The sequence below is a fragment of the Euprymna scolopes genome, chromosome 10, assembly GCF_053919585.1.
Source record: "Euprymna scolopes isolate OS-2025 chromosome 10, ASM5391958v1, whole genome shotgun sequence".
Lineage (NCBI taxonomy): Eukaryota > Metazoa > Mollusca > Cephalopoda > Sepiida > Sepiolidae > Euprymna > Euprymna scolopes.
Window position 1 is genome coordinate 31,562,266 of NC_136491.1, and position 18,896 is coordinate 31,581,161.

Genomic DNA, 18,896 nt, shown 5'->3' on the forward strand with positions numbered 1-18,896 from the left:
TAGGCAGGCAGGCTCGAACCCGTGACGCAAAGGCGGAAAAGAAAGTGGAGGTGTGTGTAAGCGTGTTAGTTGAGCAAAAAAAAAACAAGAAACAAAAAAAAAACAAAGGAAAAGTGCGAGTGCAAAAAAAAAAAAAAAAAAATAGGAGTAGTAAGCAGGCAAAAACAACCAACCCTTCCTGTAGAAAAGTGCCCAGTTGAGGGTGAAGGAATTAATGTTTTTTTGGCCATTTTTTCGATATTTGTCGTTCAAAGGGTCGAGCTTCAAAACGATACCGATCTAGTGAAAATCCATCGCCTCTGTTGAAAGTTTGAGGCATACATGATGATTGCAACGTCTTGTCAGACGAGTGCCACTCCCTCAGACATTTAAAATCCATGAGCCCAAATGCCTGAGGGAGTATCTATACAAAGATGATGTTACAGAGTCTTAGCTTTGTACGACAGCTAAGTCTCTCTCTCGGTTCAAAATGTTGAGATCCAGCAACAAGCAAGAGCAAGATAGCCAGCAACAAATTAAACTGCAGACCAGCTTAATGCGGGTACTGGTCTCCCGCTTTGTTTTTTAAATCAGAGATTTGCTTCTCCTAGAAAGGTTGCCTTCACCACGGCTTACGGGAGCCCTCTCCACCCCAATACACACACACACACACACACACACACACACACACACACACACACACACACACACACACACACACAAATATACACTGTGCTAGTTGGCCGTTGACCCAGAAAAAGAGTTCATTCACCCTACATTCGAGGCATACATACATACATACATACATACATACATACATTTAAACAGACAGCTGAGATTTATCTATAATATAAATCTCATCTGTTTGTTTAAATATATGTATGTATGTATGTGTGTATGTTTGTATTTCTCGCAAAAACTTTCGACAGAGGCGACGGATTTTCATGAGATCGGTATCGTTTTGAAGCCGACCCTTCGGATGACAAATATCAAAAATTGAACATTAATTCCTTTACCCTGAATTGGGCACTTTTTTACAGTGAGGGTCGCTTTTTTCGGCGATATTTTCAAAAGTCATTCCCCTGTGTTCGATTGACTAGCATTAATTGAAGCATTCGTCGTCACTTCCAGGTTGGCGATGGGTGCAGCAGCAAAGATGTCACGTTTTTTTTTCTCATTCTTTTCCTCCTTAGTTGTCCGGGTTCGAGCCTGCCTAATACCACTTTTTTTTTTTTTACTTAACATACATCTGCAAACACCCGGGCAACGGCGGGCACTCAGGCTAGTATTATAGGAAGAAGAAGAAGAAGAAGAAGAAGAAGAAGAAGAATATATTAAAGAAGATAGCATTAATGAAGGAATTTTTCCATTTAGCCTTTTTGTTTCATAAAGTGTGGCTTTAGTTTCGAATTTGGCCTTTTTTGGCCTTTTTTCTCGAAAAATTTGGCTTCAAACATTTATTTTTATTTTTGTCTGGCAATCCTGATCTCGTCAACAAATCTCGCGAGGTTTTACGCGTGACGTCATGGCGATGGGCGAAGCAACGGCGACGAATATGTAAACTTCAGGATTATTACTTTTCAAAAGAAATCTCACATCTGGTTTTGGGCAGGAACGATCGCAACCAAACGACCCTCTTTCTATTTTGAAGGGAGGGTCATTGTCAGCAAACCCCGAAACAGAAACAGAAACAGAAAAACTCTGCCAATTAGTATTTACAACGAAAAAGCAAAGGAACCATCTTTCTCTAAAAAAAAGAAAAAGTTTAGAAGAGGCCAGGTTTCTTATTTGCGTTTTTTTTTTTTATCGATATATTAATATTATTAAGCTCTTCTTGAAAATTTCCCTCCTTATCCTCGTCGGAGTTTTAATTTTTGTCCAAAATTTAAAAAAGAAGCAAGAAACAATCTTGGAAACATGTTTGACCGGTCACCTACGGACAGTGTGAAACGTAAACCACCCCACACTTATTTGGATTACGAAGTAAGTGAAGAACGGGGAATTTTTAACCCCCCCCTTTTATCTTGTTTATATTTTTTGATTTATGATTGATTTATACGATTTTTTTGTTTTTGTTTATAGTTAAAAAAAAAAATTACTATGCATATTTTTAAAAACATAATCTCAATTGATAGATCATTTTGAAATTACTACGATTATGAGAGAACAACTTCACGTGTGTGTGTGTGTATTTCTTGGGTCATTGTAACTTTGTGAATCCCGTCTCCATTCTGATGTTTTTTGTTTTTTTTTTAAGGTTAGAAGTCGTTCTCCTTGTATTAAAAAAAGCTACAAAGTCAAAAGATATACCGAAGATTCTACAATGGATGCATTCTGTAAAATCCTTTTTTTTTTCTTTTAATATTTATTAACAAAGAAAAAGGGGGCGGAAGTACTTGTGCATTTTACGAACCGTGTTGAAACAACGTAATTTAGACAATTCTTAACATAAGAGGCGGGATTTTAAATTTATATGCGTGTGTGTGTGTGTGTGAGACCATGTATGTGTGCTGAAATGGTCTCTACAAAATTACTCTCTCAATTTTTGGTCTAAAGACTTGAAAATTTAAGAGGGATTTCGACCCGACCCGTGGAACAAATTTGATTTGGGTTTTTAGCCGGTAAAAGGGTAAAACTATACAAACACCGTGACAGCGAATTAACCCTAACCCTAACCCCCTAACCCTAACGCTGTCACGGTGTTTGTATAATAATACCGGTAAAAGTAGCTGCTCAGGTGGTCAAAATTGAAACAAAAAAATCGAACTTTGCAAGCGTAAGTCGACTAAAAGTGTTACTTCAACGCATACGCAAATATACATTTATATCTTTAACAGCTTTATTTTTTAAAGTATTTCTCGGGTGGTAACGAATAACGCTGTTTTAGCTTCGATTCTCGCTGATGGCATCCAAATCACATTAAAAAAAATCTTTTGAAATCACAACTATATATTGGGTACAATGTAATATTCAGTAGATAATTTGCTGTATACTAAATACAAACTCTGCATAAATTAAAATACATTTAAGTGCATATCACGACCGGCCAAAACCGAGCGGCGTGCTGGTATAATGGGTAGTTATGCAGAAACGTTACCATGTTAAAATGATATTATTTAGAAACACATTCTTAACATGTGGAGGGAAGGATGCTTTGTAACTATTTCTGTACTTTCACCTAACAATTTAATAAAAAATAAGCTTGAAACTAACTTGAAAATACAAATAGCACGACAACTTCTCTGCATAAGTACCATATAATGTATTTGTTTTTCTTTTTGGGCGGAAACTTTTTTGCGCCTTTTTATCGTAGACTTTGTTTTATTTACTATTTGAGTTATTTTACGCTTGACTTAATCGTATTTACTAAATAATACGAAGTGATTTTTAAGTTAACCAACCAATAAGTTTATTTTCTCTTGTTCTCGAACAATATAAACTTAAAACAGAAAAACATTTACGATTAAAAACAAACGGCGCGATCACCATACGCTCATTTACGCGCCAATCTCATTATTGCGAATTCTTAAAAATTCGCTTCCTTTCTACCGTTTTTAGTTATTTCAATAATATTATAAAATTCAATTCGGGGCCCAAATCAAAGTGTAGTACCTGTTCTTCGGATGCTACACTTCAATTTCTTATTCTGTCAATGGAGGAGAAATCCTTCACGACTAAGACAATTTTTATTTTTATTCCTTTCTTCACAAAACGACCCTGATGTCTAACTCTGTCCAGTGGGGGGGGGGGGGGCAAAGTAAATAGGAATATTATGAAATTAATAAAAAAAATTTGAGTATCTTTTTTTTTTTTGCGCTTCTTCGCTTCTCCGGACTAACGAAAATCGAATGCCACAAAAAATTGATTTCCATTAAAAACCACGGGTTTGTTTTACAATCCATAGATTCGAAAAAGTGAACAAAAATTCAAATACATAATAAATGTTATCAAAGGCAAGATAAGTTACTCTTCTACCTATCTGGAATTTTTTTTTTTATGGTTTTACTCACTTTAAAACGTTAAATCGGTTCGAAAATCATAGTGTTTATCGGTATACATATGTCAACAAGACAAATGGCGGCGAGGTGACTGTTAAATACGTGAAGTTTGGAAAAATAAGTTAAAACGAACAAATTATGCAAAATACTATTAGAAACCCACCCAATATAGGTATGTCACAGTAACAGATTAGGTGGGTTTAACTCATTTTTTCAAACCACGTATTTAACCGTTAGCTCGTCGCCATTTGTCTTTCGTTCGGTATAAAGATGGGGTCCGAAAATCCATCCTCATTCTGAATTCGGAAAAAGGTTGGTCTGTCACCGGTGTCGACGGAGAACCTAACCCCTTTAAATAAACGCGTCAAAAAAGTAAAGAGATATTGTTTTGAAGTTTCAGTCTGGGTTTCTTTCTTTCAACTTATTTTTCGAAACAAATTGTACATATTTAAAAGAAAATCCGGTTTCCGTTGCATATAAGAAAAAAAAAGGTGTTTATGTACTATTGTTACCGTGTTATTTTTAATAGATTATCGTAAAACTTGAAATACTACATATATTGAGTGGGTTTCTAACAGTGTTTTGTATAGTATTAGTTTGAACTCCTTTTCACAAACTTAACGTGGTCAAAACAGCAAGCACGCGGCCATTTGTCTTTTTCAAATATACCGATAAACACTATGTTTTTCGAACCGAATAAACATTTTACATTAAATAAAAACACTAAAAACTTATCAAGCTAGGTAGAAAAGTAACTTGCCTTGCCTTTGATAACATATATATATATATATATATATATATATATTTGACAACTTTTTCTAGGTATGGGCAAAATGAATGCCGACGCTCAAAATGTATAAACATTTTGACTCCTCCCTTTACTTAAAAAAAATCACCAAAAGTCAGGAAATTAACCAATTTTAATAAAATTTTCAACATTTCTCAAATAATGATCGCGGAATATAATGAACTAATTATTTTTATTTAAATTTTAGTGGAAATGTATTTTGTTTAAACAAAATTACCCTTACTAAAGTTATGATTTTCAGTAGTAAATAAAATACGCAAGAATTTATGTTTGCTTTTTTATATAAATAAAGCATCGTAATTTGTAACAAATAAAATAATTTTTACAGGAACATTATGAAAAAAAGCTCCTAAAGTCCGTATTAATGAATTCGATATAACTCGAAGAAAAATGAATATCTCGAACTACCGATATTACCATTGAATTAAGCATTGTTTATTTAATATTTTCACACAAAAAAATTATAATTGCAAAACATATTTCTACTTTTTTTTTTTTTAAATTACAGGTTTCGCATAATTTTTATATACAAGATTTTAATAATTTCCTTGCTCGCAAGAACGTGAAACTTTCGACGAACCCAAAATAAATAATGGGTTTAATTATATTCTGTGATTGTTAATTGATAAATGCTGTACATTTCATTAAAAGTGGTCGATATTCTGAATTTTTTTTTTTTTTTTTTTTTTTTTTTTTTAAGTGAGTAAAGGCCCAAATTGTTTATACATTTTGAAGATCGGCTATTTTGCACGTGCCTAAATAATTTTATTTGCATAAAAATAATTCGATCGTATTAAAAGAAATTGTAAATATTCGAGAAAAAACATGTACAATTTTTCAACCGCAAGATCTGTTTGGATGCGAAGTTATCGTAAAGTGATCTTGAATGAACCTCATTTATCGATCTGTTTATTTGCTCGGCCACATGTGGCGTTTTATTTGCTTCTTGTTACGAAAGCAGTTCGACGACACACGGTTGGTTTAATTAACAAGTTGCGTCTTGGAGTGTGATGAAAATAAGTAAAATTAAAGCACGGCGTTCTACGTTTTTATTCTCATCAATTAATATTTTACCTTCTTTTTTTTCTTTCTTATTTTTTGTGTAAACATTTTGACCCCTCTCTTTACTTAAAAAAAATCATCAAAAATCAAGAAATTAACCAATTTTAATGAAATTTTCAGTATTTATCAAATAATGATCGCGGAATATAATGAACTAATTTTTATTTAAATCTTAGTGGAAATGTATTTTGTTTAAACAAATACCTTTTACTAAAGTTATGGTTTTCAGTAGTCAAATAAAAACGCAATATTTTCTTTCCATGACGGGCATGACAGATTTTCTTTTGTTTAATAGAGGGAATTCTGGACAAGCCCCAAACCTTTTTATATGTAAGGATGGCAGTAAAGATAGATCCCCCCCCCCCGCAATAATGCAAATTTTGAACTCTATGGAACTGTGTGTGTGTAGGCATTTTCGAATCTTAGTCATTAAAGCACAAATTCTTTTTGCTCGTTCAGCACCAGTGCTGAGCACCACTCCTTTAAAATGGTAGGAAGAGAAACGGAAAAAACAATTCTTTTTCCACCCACATAAACTGTATGGTGCCTATTGGCACTTATGGCGGCATTTAAAATTAAAGAATATGCATAAATGTCTGTATGCGTATCTGTCTCAAGGCGAAAATGCAAAATTCCAAAAATCACATAATTTGATCAAGTAGTTTTATTTTTATTAAAAAACTATTACATTTTACTCTGTTTTGATTGGGGGGGGGGTATCGTCCAACGAATTAGGGGACAAGGGCAGACAACCTAACTGCATGTAGAAACTGTCAAACACTAATTACGTCTTTATGTTCTCTAATATCATGGCCTCGGCTGTCACTTGTTGGTAAAAAAAATGATCAATTTTTTGTGATTTATTTTATTTTATTTATTTATTTATTTTTTTTTTAATATAACATCTTCATTCCATGACAAGTACATACACAAGTTTTTCTTCATTTGTTTATCGCTATAAGTGCCAATCTGAATAAGCACCAACTAATATACATATATATATATATATATATATATGTGTATATTAATGGCCTGGCAAGGCTACAGGGCCCAGGGAAGACAATAGAACCAGCAAAAACTAAAGCTGGCCTGCTAGGACACTGTATGTACAAATGTAAGCAAATTTGGGATATTTTATTGGTTTGAAAATGTAGCTTTTTTATCAATTGCCATAAAATTTTAACCATAGAATAGTATTATCTGCAAATTTTATGTAGTTTCGTCCCATAGAACCAAAGATATGAGCATTTCAATTTTCAATTTGGCTATGTGTGTGTGTGTGTGTGTGTATATAGAGAGAGAAAGATACCTTTTTTTTTTTCTTTGCAATTTTATAAGTTCCAAATTTTAGTGACTATGGATCAGAATTTAACAAATGAAGGTTTGTTGGAAAGCTAATGACCTGAATTGTATAGTGGGCTATGTGACATTTGCCCTCAAGGTCGCACATTATTGTTTAAACGAATAGGGGATCCCTTTTCTATATTAATTGAACGTAAGACGAGCCCTCACTTTTTGGCTATAAAGTGGGTGTTTATTTTACGTTAAATTAATAAAGAAAAGTAATCCTCCCCACTTAAAAGTACAATTTTTTTATATTGAAATTATTCGTTTCCTGGGATTTTAATTGTTTTTGTTTTAAGCACCCTTGAAAGCCTATAATAGTGGTAATTTTAAAGGATTTTTTTGTGGGTGGCAAGATATTGCACTTTTACCAATATTTCAGTCATAGTCATTTATTTTCCTAGTTTTGCATATGAATTACAAAATATCTGATATTTCCTCAAATTTCTGGTATTGATAGAGGAGAGACTAAAACTTGCTGCTATGGTTTCAAATGATCTGAAATAACAGCAAAAGGATACTTGATTCCAAATGTTTCTCAGATGTTATATCTCCCCTTTTTGGTTTTCATACATAAAGTAAATTTTACAATGTATAAAGATTATTTGATACTGGAGATATTCATAAATGCACCCTATTTCCAAAAGAGGGGAGGTATAACATATGAGAAATATTTGGAATCAAATCTCCCCTTGCTGTTATTTCAGATCATTCGAAACCATAGCAGCAAATTTTAGTCTCCCCTCTATCAAGGCCAGATGTTTTGGGATATATATATATAAGGGTAGGTCGATTTTCAACTTTTTTTTGGCAAATGTAAAATGTTGAAGCAGAGAAAGTGGCACACACTTATGGAGAGTACAAATATATAAAACTTTTTAAAGATCATCTACTTTGAGACACGGAAAAGTTCTTATCTTTCAAAGATTTATATGAAATTATTTAGTAGTTTATGTATTTCTTGTTTAAACAAAAAACACCTTTACTAAAGTTAGTTTTCAATAGTAAAAAAAATTGAATTTATTTTTGCTTTTTTTTTTATGATGATAAAGCATCAGAAATTGTAACAGAAAAAAAATATTAATTTTTTCAGAAACATTACAAAAAAACCCTTAATGAATTCGATATAACTGGAAGAAATTTCTAGAATGATCGATATTATCATTGAATTAAGCATTGTTTATTTAATATTTCCACACAAAGAATTAGAACTGCAAAAAATATTTCCTTTTTTTTTTTTATTTAGATTAGATTTTTCGCATAATTTTTATATGTAAGATTCTAATATTTTCCTTGCCTAAATGAACGTGTAACTTTCAGCGTAACATAATTTTTATATAATCTTGAAAAATAAAAAGTTGAAAAAATTTAAAAGCAGAAACACAAAAAAATAAATTAAAAAAAAAAAAATGGTAAAAATTATACAAACGTTCACGATAGGAATGTATGGATGCATGGCTGAGAAAAAAAAAGAAAATCAGCACTCCCTACTTCCCTCCAACTCCCTGATGCCATTTTCAGAAACCCTTTGGTTTTGACATTTTGGGATTCTGTAGAATCTATGCTTAGACGACTGATTTTGTGCGATACCAGAATTTCTTGCTTTTGGGGACTAATTAAGTTATTTTTTGTACAAATAAGGTGTTTTTTTTTGTCTTGAATTTGATATCTTCAGACTTCACTAATTATCTTCGAAATAGACCCAGAAAACTAATATTTATCTTTCAAGGAATTTTTTTTTTCAATGAATTTATTTTACTTAAAAATTTAGCTGAATTTGTCAGTTTCCGAATGTCGCCGTGAAAACATTTTTCATTATAACTTTTTTTTTTCACGTGTACAAATATTTTTATTTTATTTTTTTCCCTTTTGGAAATTAACTTTAGGCTTTAATCTTGTAAATACAATATTTGGCCAAGATCAAAGTGTAGTATCTGTTCTTCAGATGCTGTACTTCCATTTCTTGTTCTCTTTCGGTGGAGGAGCAGTCCTTGATGAATGAGACAATTTTTTATTTTTGTGCCTTTTCTCCACGTTAAAAAAACGACCCTGGTGTCTAACTCTGTACCTATTTACAATGGCTCCCCACGGGACAATCAAAAAGTAGTTGGAAACCTTTTTAAAAAGTTTTGATAAACCAGCTTTCAAAATTATCTTCCCCCTATCTCTTTTCCAGCATTATTGCTGTACATAGATATCGCATTTAAAATTGTCGCTGGCAATTAATTATGATATTAAAACCTTTATTATCCAATATATTCGCTAATGGTTTTCAGTGGTCACCATTTTGTTTTAACTGCCGACGATTCAAAATGAATCAAAACAAGTTAAAACCAAAATGGCGACCACTGAAAACCATTAGAGAATATATTGAATAATAAAGGTTTTAATATCATAAAAACTACATGTTGGTAACAATTTTAAATGTTATATTCGTCCAGAACAGATCTGAATATACCTAAAAATCAACTTTGGAAAGGTGAATGTTCAGTTGGTACATAGCGGCATTTTGACCAGAATAAAAAAAATTTTTTTTTTTTTTTTTTCAATTATTAATGAAGCTTTTTTATTTTTTATTTTAGCCAGTCTATTTCAGATCTATGCAAAGAGGTAAAGCAGATTCTAAATTTTGCATCCCTATAGCAAACTCATAAACAGACAAAATATTATTGTTTGAATCAGTGCTCTGGCATCTCTGGAGTTCAACATTTTCAAGCAAATATAGAAAGCCATTCTTAGCAGACAGAACTTTCCTAAAATGAAAACAGTTTGATGTTAAACTTCTCTCGTGCTGGTGTCCATAAAGCTTTTGCCTTCATTTCCAGTATTTTATGCTATTTTTTTAAAAGAGCAACTTTGTAAAACTTTTAAACCTTCATATGAACAAAGGAGGATAATTAAAAAAATTTTTTAAACTCTTATTCACCCCAAACAACGCATATTGCCACTTGAATGTAAGGGCTACTATTTGGGACCATGCTTACAGGGACATTATATAGTAAGTTAAGCAGCAAGATGTCTGTTCGCATTACATTTAAATTTCTGTATCTTAGTACAGTCAGAGAGATAATTATAAAACAAGCTCAAGGATAGATACAATGTTGTGGTGATGAGACGGAGCTTGGCTGACAGTATGGGACATATTAAATTGGAGATTGTTTTTGGACGCAGTCTAAGAAAGAGAGAGACTACTGGTAGACTACTGTGGTTGGAAGCTTCTTGTAATTGTTAAAAGAAAGAAGCTTCGTCTTAATAGCATTAAATGTTACCATCCACTTAAGTCTCCATTCCATTACAGACTACGCTACCAGTCATCATTTTCTAAAGTTGCAGCCATTGCTTTAGAGAGAGGTCTAGTGTACACTCTTTTTTATTTTTTTCTCTCATGTCTGTTATGTTTTCTTTTATACTAGCTTGGGTACCCGGCATTGCCCGGGTGTTTGGAGGTGTGTTGAGCCCCCCCCCCCCTAAAAAAAGTGGTAGTAGGCATGCAGGATCGAACCAGTGACGCGAAGGCGGAAGAGAAAGTGAAAAGAACCTGACGTCTGACGTGACAAGTAGTTCGGAATGTTGAAATTAAGTAAAGTCATTTCAACCGATACGATGACTTGCAAAAATGGCGACTAAAAAAAAAACAAAAAACGACCCTCCTTGTAGAGAAAACTGCCCGGTTAAGGGTGAAGGAATTAATGATTTTAGCCAGTTTTCCGATATTTGTCGTACGGAAGGTCGAGGTTCAAAATGATACCAATCTTGTGAAAATTCGTCATCGCTGAAAAGTTTTAGACAGGCAGACATACATACATTTAAACAGACAGGTGAGATTTATATTATAGGTGCCTTTTTGGGTACATTTCTAAACGGAATTACAGATAGTTTGAGTGATTGTCATCAGGTTGTGTGCAAAAAGTGAAAGACAGCGGAAATGGATGATAAAAATGCGGAAAGAGTATAGTTGGATAGCAAAGCTATTGAGGTTGTGTCAAAGTTTGTTACCTTGGTGATATCATTTGAATAAAGGGGGAAGCTGATGTGATGTGAATGGAATAAGTTCACGGAACTTCTGCTGTTACTAACCAGCAAAATGTTATAAGAGAAGAGTCTATAGGGCTTAGGTATGCAGTGTAATGTGTGGAAGTGAAATCTGGCCAGTGAGAGTTGAGGGTATGTGTTGCATGGAGAGAACTGATATGAGAATGATACAGCTTAGATTTGATGAAGATTTAATTTGAATAGTTATTAGATGTATTCAGATGAGGAGACTTCAATAGTAAAGGTATGTTGAAAGAGGGGATTTGCGTTTTCAAGGAAAATATGGGAGGAAGTGATAAAGATGGAGTCCATAAAAAGATATAAGTCTGGTCAGAGATGGGTTAGTTTAGAAATTCTGCAAATCGTCCAACACCTGCTAACATAAAATGGATGTTAACCAAAATATGATTTTGAAGTGGTTATAAATATTGAGTGATAATGGTTTTCATGAAAATGGCTGATAGTATTGGTTAAACATTAAACGTAGATTCCATGATCAAAGCTTTTTTTCTTAGAACTGCACGCCTGTGGAATTGTCTTCCGTTTTCCTGTTTTCCAGCTGTCTATAATATGGTTGTCTTCAAGTCCAATGTGAACAAGTTTCTGATGAGCCGTTACACTTAAGTTAACAAATTTACCGAACTTCCATTACTATCGATTACTATATTGTCCTTTTGACTACTGTACACTCTTTAGCCCTTATCCTTGAGTGGCCTCTCGGCCTTGATAAGTGATGGCGCCTATGTAAAAAAAAAAAAAAAAAATATGCACTATATTTATAGTTCAGTTTATCAAATGTCTTGATTAGAAAATATTATCTTGCTTATCCGCTCAAACTGCAATGCCGGTCATTTGGTGCACATTTTCTACTCTTAGACACAGCATAAACTTTCAAGTATGCCGCATACAAAGTCTGGTGACCGTTCAAGGTAGTTGTTGCATAGTTAATATGCCAGGATGCATCCTCCGGATTGGTGGCCTATGCAGCTTTCCTTCTAGAATGTCTAGCAATGAATGAGGTGATTGAAAGCTATTTTAATGACCTGAGAACAAGAACCCCTAGATTCATGTGACTAGCAGCAATTCTAGAAGTGTAAGCCATGTTTAGTTTCAGAACAGTTTCCGATGGTTCGTTGTTACATACAAGTCCTGAGAGGTGACTGGTTTGCAGTAGACAGTTCCACAGAGCAAAATATTCTTACCATGTCGAGACGGAAAAAACATGCGAAATTGCTACAGAAAAGGTTTAATATTTATGGAGCAATTCTGGTTTCTGATTGGTTGATAGCAGAACGTGAATTAATTCGATTCATCAGTTCCTAGCAGCATCATTTATGAATAGAATTGCCCGACTGTGTGGGATCATACCCCATTATGAATCAAAAATATTGCAACAGCAATCATAGTCGAACGGTTATACATCACTGTAGAGTTAACAAGAGATGTTTTAATAGTTTTAAATTTATCTATTAGAACAATGTTATTTATATTGATTGTTATATCATTCAGTCAATACCAATTATATAAAACTATGATCTTATGGAATATATATATATATATATATATATATACTCGGGTTTTTTTTATATTCAAAAGTAATGGACTAATGAATTCAACGAGGTTGTTAGATAGTGCTCAATAAAAAGAGCTAAAAATACTTGTTTATTGTTATATAAACATGCTCACATCCCGCTGCTACAAATAGCCACTTGTTTCAATGAAACAACAGATATCATCAGGCAGCGACTTGACTATTCAAAAGTTCAATGAATAACCTATTATTCATTGAACTTTTTAATAGTCAAGTCGCTGCCTGATGATATCTGTTGTTTGATTGAAACAAGTGGCTATTTGTAGCAGCGGGATGTGAGCATGTTTATATAACAATAAACAAGTATATATATATATATATATATATATTGACTTGATGGTTGAATATGATTTAATTTGTGCTCATTTTGCATAAAATACTAACCATATTAATCTCTAACTGTGCATCAAACGGATACCATAATACTTAGTTTGCTGCACCTTATCATTACAAAGGTCCATACAAAAATTACAGCCAGCTTGGCTCAATAGTTTCTGATAAAGTGTAACAGAGAAATATGATATAAATCTAATTTATAAAACTCTGTCTGTGCATCTGTCTGTCTCCATTTTTTTTTTTTTTTTTTTTTTTCCCCCTCTCTCTCAAAATGCATCTCCTGATATGCAAGGTCGCGCAACGGCGTGAGTCGAGTCGGCCAGTAAAAATAACTGCTAAGGGGTCAAAATTAAAAAAAGATTGTAACTTGGCAGGAATAAGTTGACTAAACATGTTAGTTGTATGCATGCACAAATATATATATTTATACATTAACTATTTCTTATTCATCTGACAATAGCTCAAACAATAATGACTAAAGCTGGAGTGCTATGTTTTGGGTTCAAAGTCATTTTATTTTTCTAACTTTTGAAATCGCTATTATATTTTGGGTATAATATAATAATCGATGGTCTTGATAATAATAATAAATACGAAATCTACATAAATTAAAAAAATCATATTGTATTTTATGACCGGTAATGCTCGGTGCCCAGCTAGTAATGTATAAGTTTAATTGTTTAAACTAAATAGATTTAATACTGACTTTACAATTGATTATGACCTTTTTAAATTCTCTATGAAAATGACCTTCCAAAGTTGTTGCTAAGTTATCTAAAATTCTACAGGCATAACCATTGTCTATTGTATTTAATCAAGCCATATAACCTTTAACGGACTCAAATATCTCAGTTTCAAATGATTAAATGGGAAATATGTTTTCTACACTATCCGATCAAAAAGTGTTGATCGCTTTTTTTTTTTTATAGATGTTTTTAATGCATTACTTTCATAGTTAATTTAAGCGAATTTTAATCGGCCAAAAATCATATTGTTAATCAATATTTGACACCAATCATCAAGTTGGTTCATAAGTTTGTAGCACTTGTAAAAAACATCTTGTTGTTGTAAAATTAAATTTTTTTTTTGTTAAGCTTGTTTTAATTTTTAATATTAAGGAAGTTTTATAAGTTGAAGGAGAGGAGAAAGTGTACCTTTTTTTTGGTTTACTTTCTACAATCTTGTAATTCTTGCTTCCCTTATTTTGTCATTTAGTCCTCACATTCCATGAGCAATGTTTCTGACAAAAGGAGAAGAATTGCTGTTTGTTGGGTTGGAATCTATCCATCTAACACTTGTTGCTGGCTAGTTTTTTTTGTTTTTTTTTACTTTTAAGTAGTATTTTTAAAAAAGCTTATATCAGGTGGCTTCATGCCTTGTCTGGAGCAATTTCCAGTAAAAAAATACATGTATTGAAGATGATCAAGAATTAAAGTTTTAATAGTTTTTATTTATTTATTTATTTTACAATTTTTTTTTTTATTGTGATACACTCCTAAAATAACACTTTACATTTTTTAAGCCTAAAACTTAACCAAACAACCTAAAAAATTTTATTAGATGTATATTAATAATTTTAATAAATCTAATAATTATTTGATTATTTTTGTAGTAGACTCTTTCGGTTAGTCAGCTGATGTACTTTCTAACTTCTACCGGAAACAGTGGCAAGGCAAATCAGTTCCTTCACTTTTATTGTTCTGTAGTATTTCTATTGTGAAGTGATTTTATTGAAATAAAATATAAGAAATGGACATTTTTTATTGTATACAATAAAGATTAACAAAATTCTACAGATAAAAATAACATTAGTTTATTTGTACTTTTGATAATAAAATTAAAAAATAAGGCAAAAAGATTTTTAAACGTGTTTTCAATAATTCTTTAAAAAACTAATTTCAATAATTCTTAATTAAAATAATACCAAAAAACTTAAAAAAAAAAAACTATCGGAAAAACGGAATGAAAAGAGAGTACATGCACAGGGGAGATTAAGGTATGAGAGAAAAAAAGCGAAGGAACTGATTTGCCTTGTCATCGCTTCTGGTAGCAACCATGCTGGAAGTTAGGAAGTACATTAGCTGACTATAACTGAAAATTAAATTTTATGGGGAAGTGAGGGCTTTATGTTGCGAATGAAATGGTTGCATTTGTGAGTAATTTTTGTTAATTTTATTTTTTTTCAAATGGCAACTATGAGTAATAAAACTTATCTTTTGATGATTGTGTTTCTTTCAACGACAATTTTGCAAAGCTCACTTAGTGAAAAAATGTAAACAATAAGTTTAGTAGAACAATATACTTTTTTTTCTTTTTTTTTTTAATGAAAGCAGTTAAAAAAAAAAAACTGAAGAAATTTTAATTTTTATATCTTCAGTCTTTACATAAAATTTTGATGCGTATTTAAAATTACTTATTTAAAATAAAAATACAGGAAAATTTTTATGATGTACGTACTCGTCACAGAATGAAGATGTCATGTTCCAAAAATCACGTGGATATGGCTAATAACTTTTCTATTTGGCTAGTAAACGAAAATATTTAGTTGTGAAATGTCAACTAAAACTAAATTTGTCTATAGAGTCCCGATTACATAGTAAAAATGTAAAATCTGACCAAATCCAAAACAGTGATCTACAGGATTTGCTCAGTGGATTCTACAGAGTTTGGAAAATGATGGCACATAGAACTCTTTGCAAGTAGGACATTTTTTTTTTTCTTTCTTGATCACTGCTTTTCCATACGCATGCATGCATTTTACTGACCGAGGTTTGGTCATTTATGTTCAGTAACTCTCGCCACTTCATATGGCTTATCTTGTTTTCTACAGGGTGTCCACAAAGTCTGGCTACATAATCTAATGGGTGCCCACAAAGTCTGACTCCATTAAGTAGCCAGACTTTGTGGACACCCTATATATATATATATATATATATATATATATATATATATATATATACACATACAGGGTGTCCACAAAGTCTGGCTACTTAATGTAGTCAGACTTTGTGGGCACCCTTTAGATTATGTAGCCAGACTTTTTTGTGGCACCCTGTAGATTATGCAGCCAAACTTTTTTGTGGGCACCCTTTAGATTATGCAGCCAGACTTTTTTGTGGGCACCCTTTAGATTATGCAGCCAGACTTTTTTGTGGCACCCTTTTAGATTATGCTGCCAGACTTTTTTGTGGCACCCTTTAGATTATGCTGCCAGACTTTTTTGTGGGCACCCTTTAGATTATGCAGCCAGACTTTTTTGTGGGCACCCTTTAGATTATGCAGCCAGACTTTTTTGTGGGCACCCTTTAGATTATGCAGCCAGACTTTTTTGTGGGCACCCTTTAGATTATGCAGCCAGACTTTTTTGTGGACACCCTTTAGATTATGCAGCCAGACTTTTTTGTGGGCACCCTTTAGATTATGCAGCCAGACTTTTTTGTGGGCACCCTTTAGATTATGCAGCCAGACTTTTTTGTGGGCACCTTTTAGATTATGCATGCCAGACTTTGTGGACACCCTTTAGATTATGCAGCCAGACTTTGTGGGCACTCTTTAGATTATGCAGCCAGACTTTGTGGGCACCCTGTATGAAACGCGTCAAACTTGTTGCATCTTCTTCTGCACGGGCAGCAGAAAGAGCACGTGTTTTGCTTCTCTGAAGTAAGGTTTGTAGCATTACTACTACAAAGTGCTATATTTGTCCAGCATAGGTCATCATAAGGATTAATAAGTTATGCTGGTATGGTTGTGTAGGTTTATCCTCCCAGATGCATGCTAGAGAAGCATGGATGACTAAAATAGCAGGAAGGTTGGTCGGCCAAGAAAAATTTTTTAAAGCAAGTGATAGGACAAGACCACACAGTGGAATTTGGAGATGGTTGACTCACTGAACTGTGAGAACTGAAAAGTGGGCTTACGTAATATCAGGAAACATCTGGTCCTCCTGACTAAAGAAAAAGTGATATTAAATAAATCAGGTTAATTAAAAAAATTTTTTTTTTTTTTTTTTTTTTACTGTAGAATCGAACTCCTGACCTTGATACTTAAAAGTTAACCATGGAAGGCAGCTAAAATTTTCCTTATTAATGGTACAATGTTACAATCCTGAAAAATATCATTTCACTTGAGATTTCATTTAAGTAAGCATACATAAAATAATGTCTCCTATTATATAAAGTGCAGTTGTGTGTGTGTCCGTCCAGGTAAAAGAAAAAACTACAAAACTAACAGCTACAAAGTTTGTATATTTTGGATGTATAATATCTAAACTTTAAAACAATTCATTCATTGTGTTTTTTTTTTTTTTTTTTTGTCCCCCTTCCCTCGCCATTTTCAATCTTATCTACTTATCTATTATATAAAGGATAGGTGAATGACTTATGTTAATTTTTTTTCAATACATTAAAACAAGAGAGAGGAATGGGCTGGGTAGAGATGATAGGGGAAAGGGGCTTGGAGAAAGGGAAAAGAAAGAAAGATGGATTGAGAGAGGAAGAGAGAAGTCGTAATATAAAGATCTTATACTTGTTAGCCTTTTCTATTTTGTTTTGTATAGTCCTGAGTAACACCAGGTAGCCCTGCTAGTATTAAATATCTAACAAAATTCTGATGCTACTATAAATTTATCATGTTGGTATAAACAATATTGAAGTAAATTAAGGTCTAATATAAAAACAAACGGTCAATGTGCACTGGTTGTCCAACCTGCAAACTGTTTATTCTGAAAGCGCTTAACATGGGATAGTTGGGAGTGCTTATTCCGCAAGGTATTTTCTTATTTGCAGGTCCTGGATATGACCTTAAACTATATCCGATGGTGAGGCCCCAGCTTGCGGGATTTAGGGAGTGTGGAGCCACCCTTTAATTGCCATTGCTCCCAGGTCCACTCTGATCCTGAGTGGTAGTACCTGTTAGGGTCCCAACTATGGGTTAAATAGAAACCGAAAAAAAAAAAAAAAATTCTATTAAAAAAACTTTTCTTCAAAATCACTGGATTCGGCATTAAATAACCTGAAAAAGGTTGATATGCTGTAAAAACAACCAACCAACCAATCTTATTTGCAACCTCCCCATGTTAAGAACGGCTTTCAGAATAAAAACACTCTGCAGCGCACATTGACCAAACAAATAAATACTTGAAATGTATGTCTGGTATTTTTTCTATATGATATGCTTACACGCGGAATAGCTGCTCAGCTTTATATATTAGATATTCTTGTTACCCATAATGATGGGTTAGAATTTTTTTTTTTTTTTATTATTCTAAACTTTAGCTTATATACATGGTAAAAGAAATGGGTTGGTTTTTAAATGCACTAGGCAATAAGTAGGTTTGTCTCCGCAAAGGATACAGTATAACAAATACAAAACTATAGCAGCTGTAAACATGATTTTTAGCATGTTTTTTTACTGATGGAATCATCTTTTACTCTGATGTAAAACAACTTTTGCTTAGTCTTTTCTTTTTTTTTTTATTTATTGCTTCAACTTTTGTTTGCCCTTTCTCTTGGCATTCTTTTCTTATATTTTTGCCTGCTGTCTTTTAGTGGGGTAGTAAAATGTTAAGAGTGGGAATCTTCAAGGTTAGCTTAGCTTATCTTTCAAGTAAATTAATACCCTTGTAGTAGATTTATAAACATTGCTATATTTCTTTCACTGTATGCTTCCCCTTCTCATGGTTGGTTAGAATATATCTATATATTTATTTGTTTATTAGAGAATGTCAGATCTCTCTCCTATATATATA

The 18,896-nt window shown here is 32.8% G+C and overlaps 1 protein-coding gene across 1 annotated transcript in view; it reads left to right on the forward strand.

Moving 5' to 3' along the window:
• Nucleotides 1–1,475: 1,475 nt before the first annotated feature.
• The window catches only part of LOC145285912 (uncharacterized), a 53,091-nt gene continuing 35,670 nt past the window's right edge, over nucleotides 1,476–18,896 (forward strand). Inside the window, exon 1 of the mRNA XM_080134391.1 lies at nucleotides 1,476–1,962. Coding sequence (XP_079990517.1) covers nucleotides 1,897–1,962 — 66 coding nt within the window. The 5' untranslated portion in view covers nucleotides 1,476–1,896. The remainder of the gene's footprint in view (nucleotides 1,963–18,896) is intronic.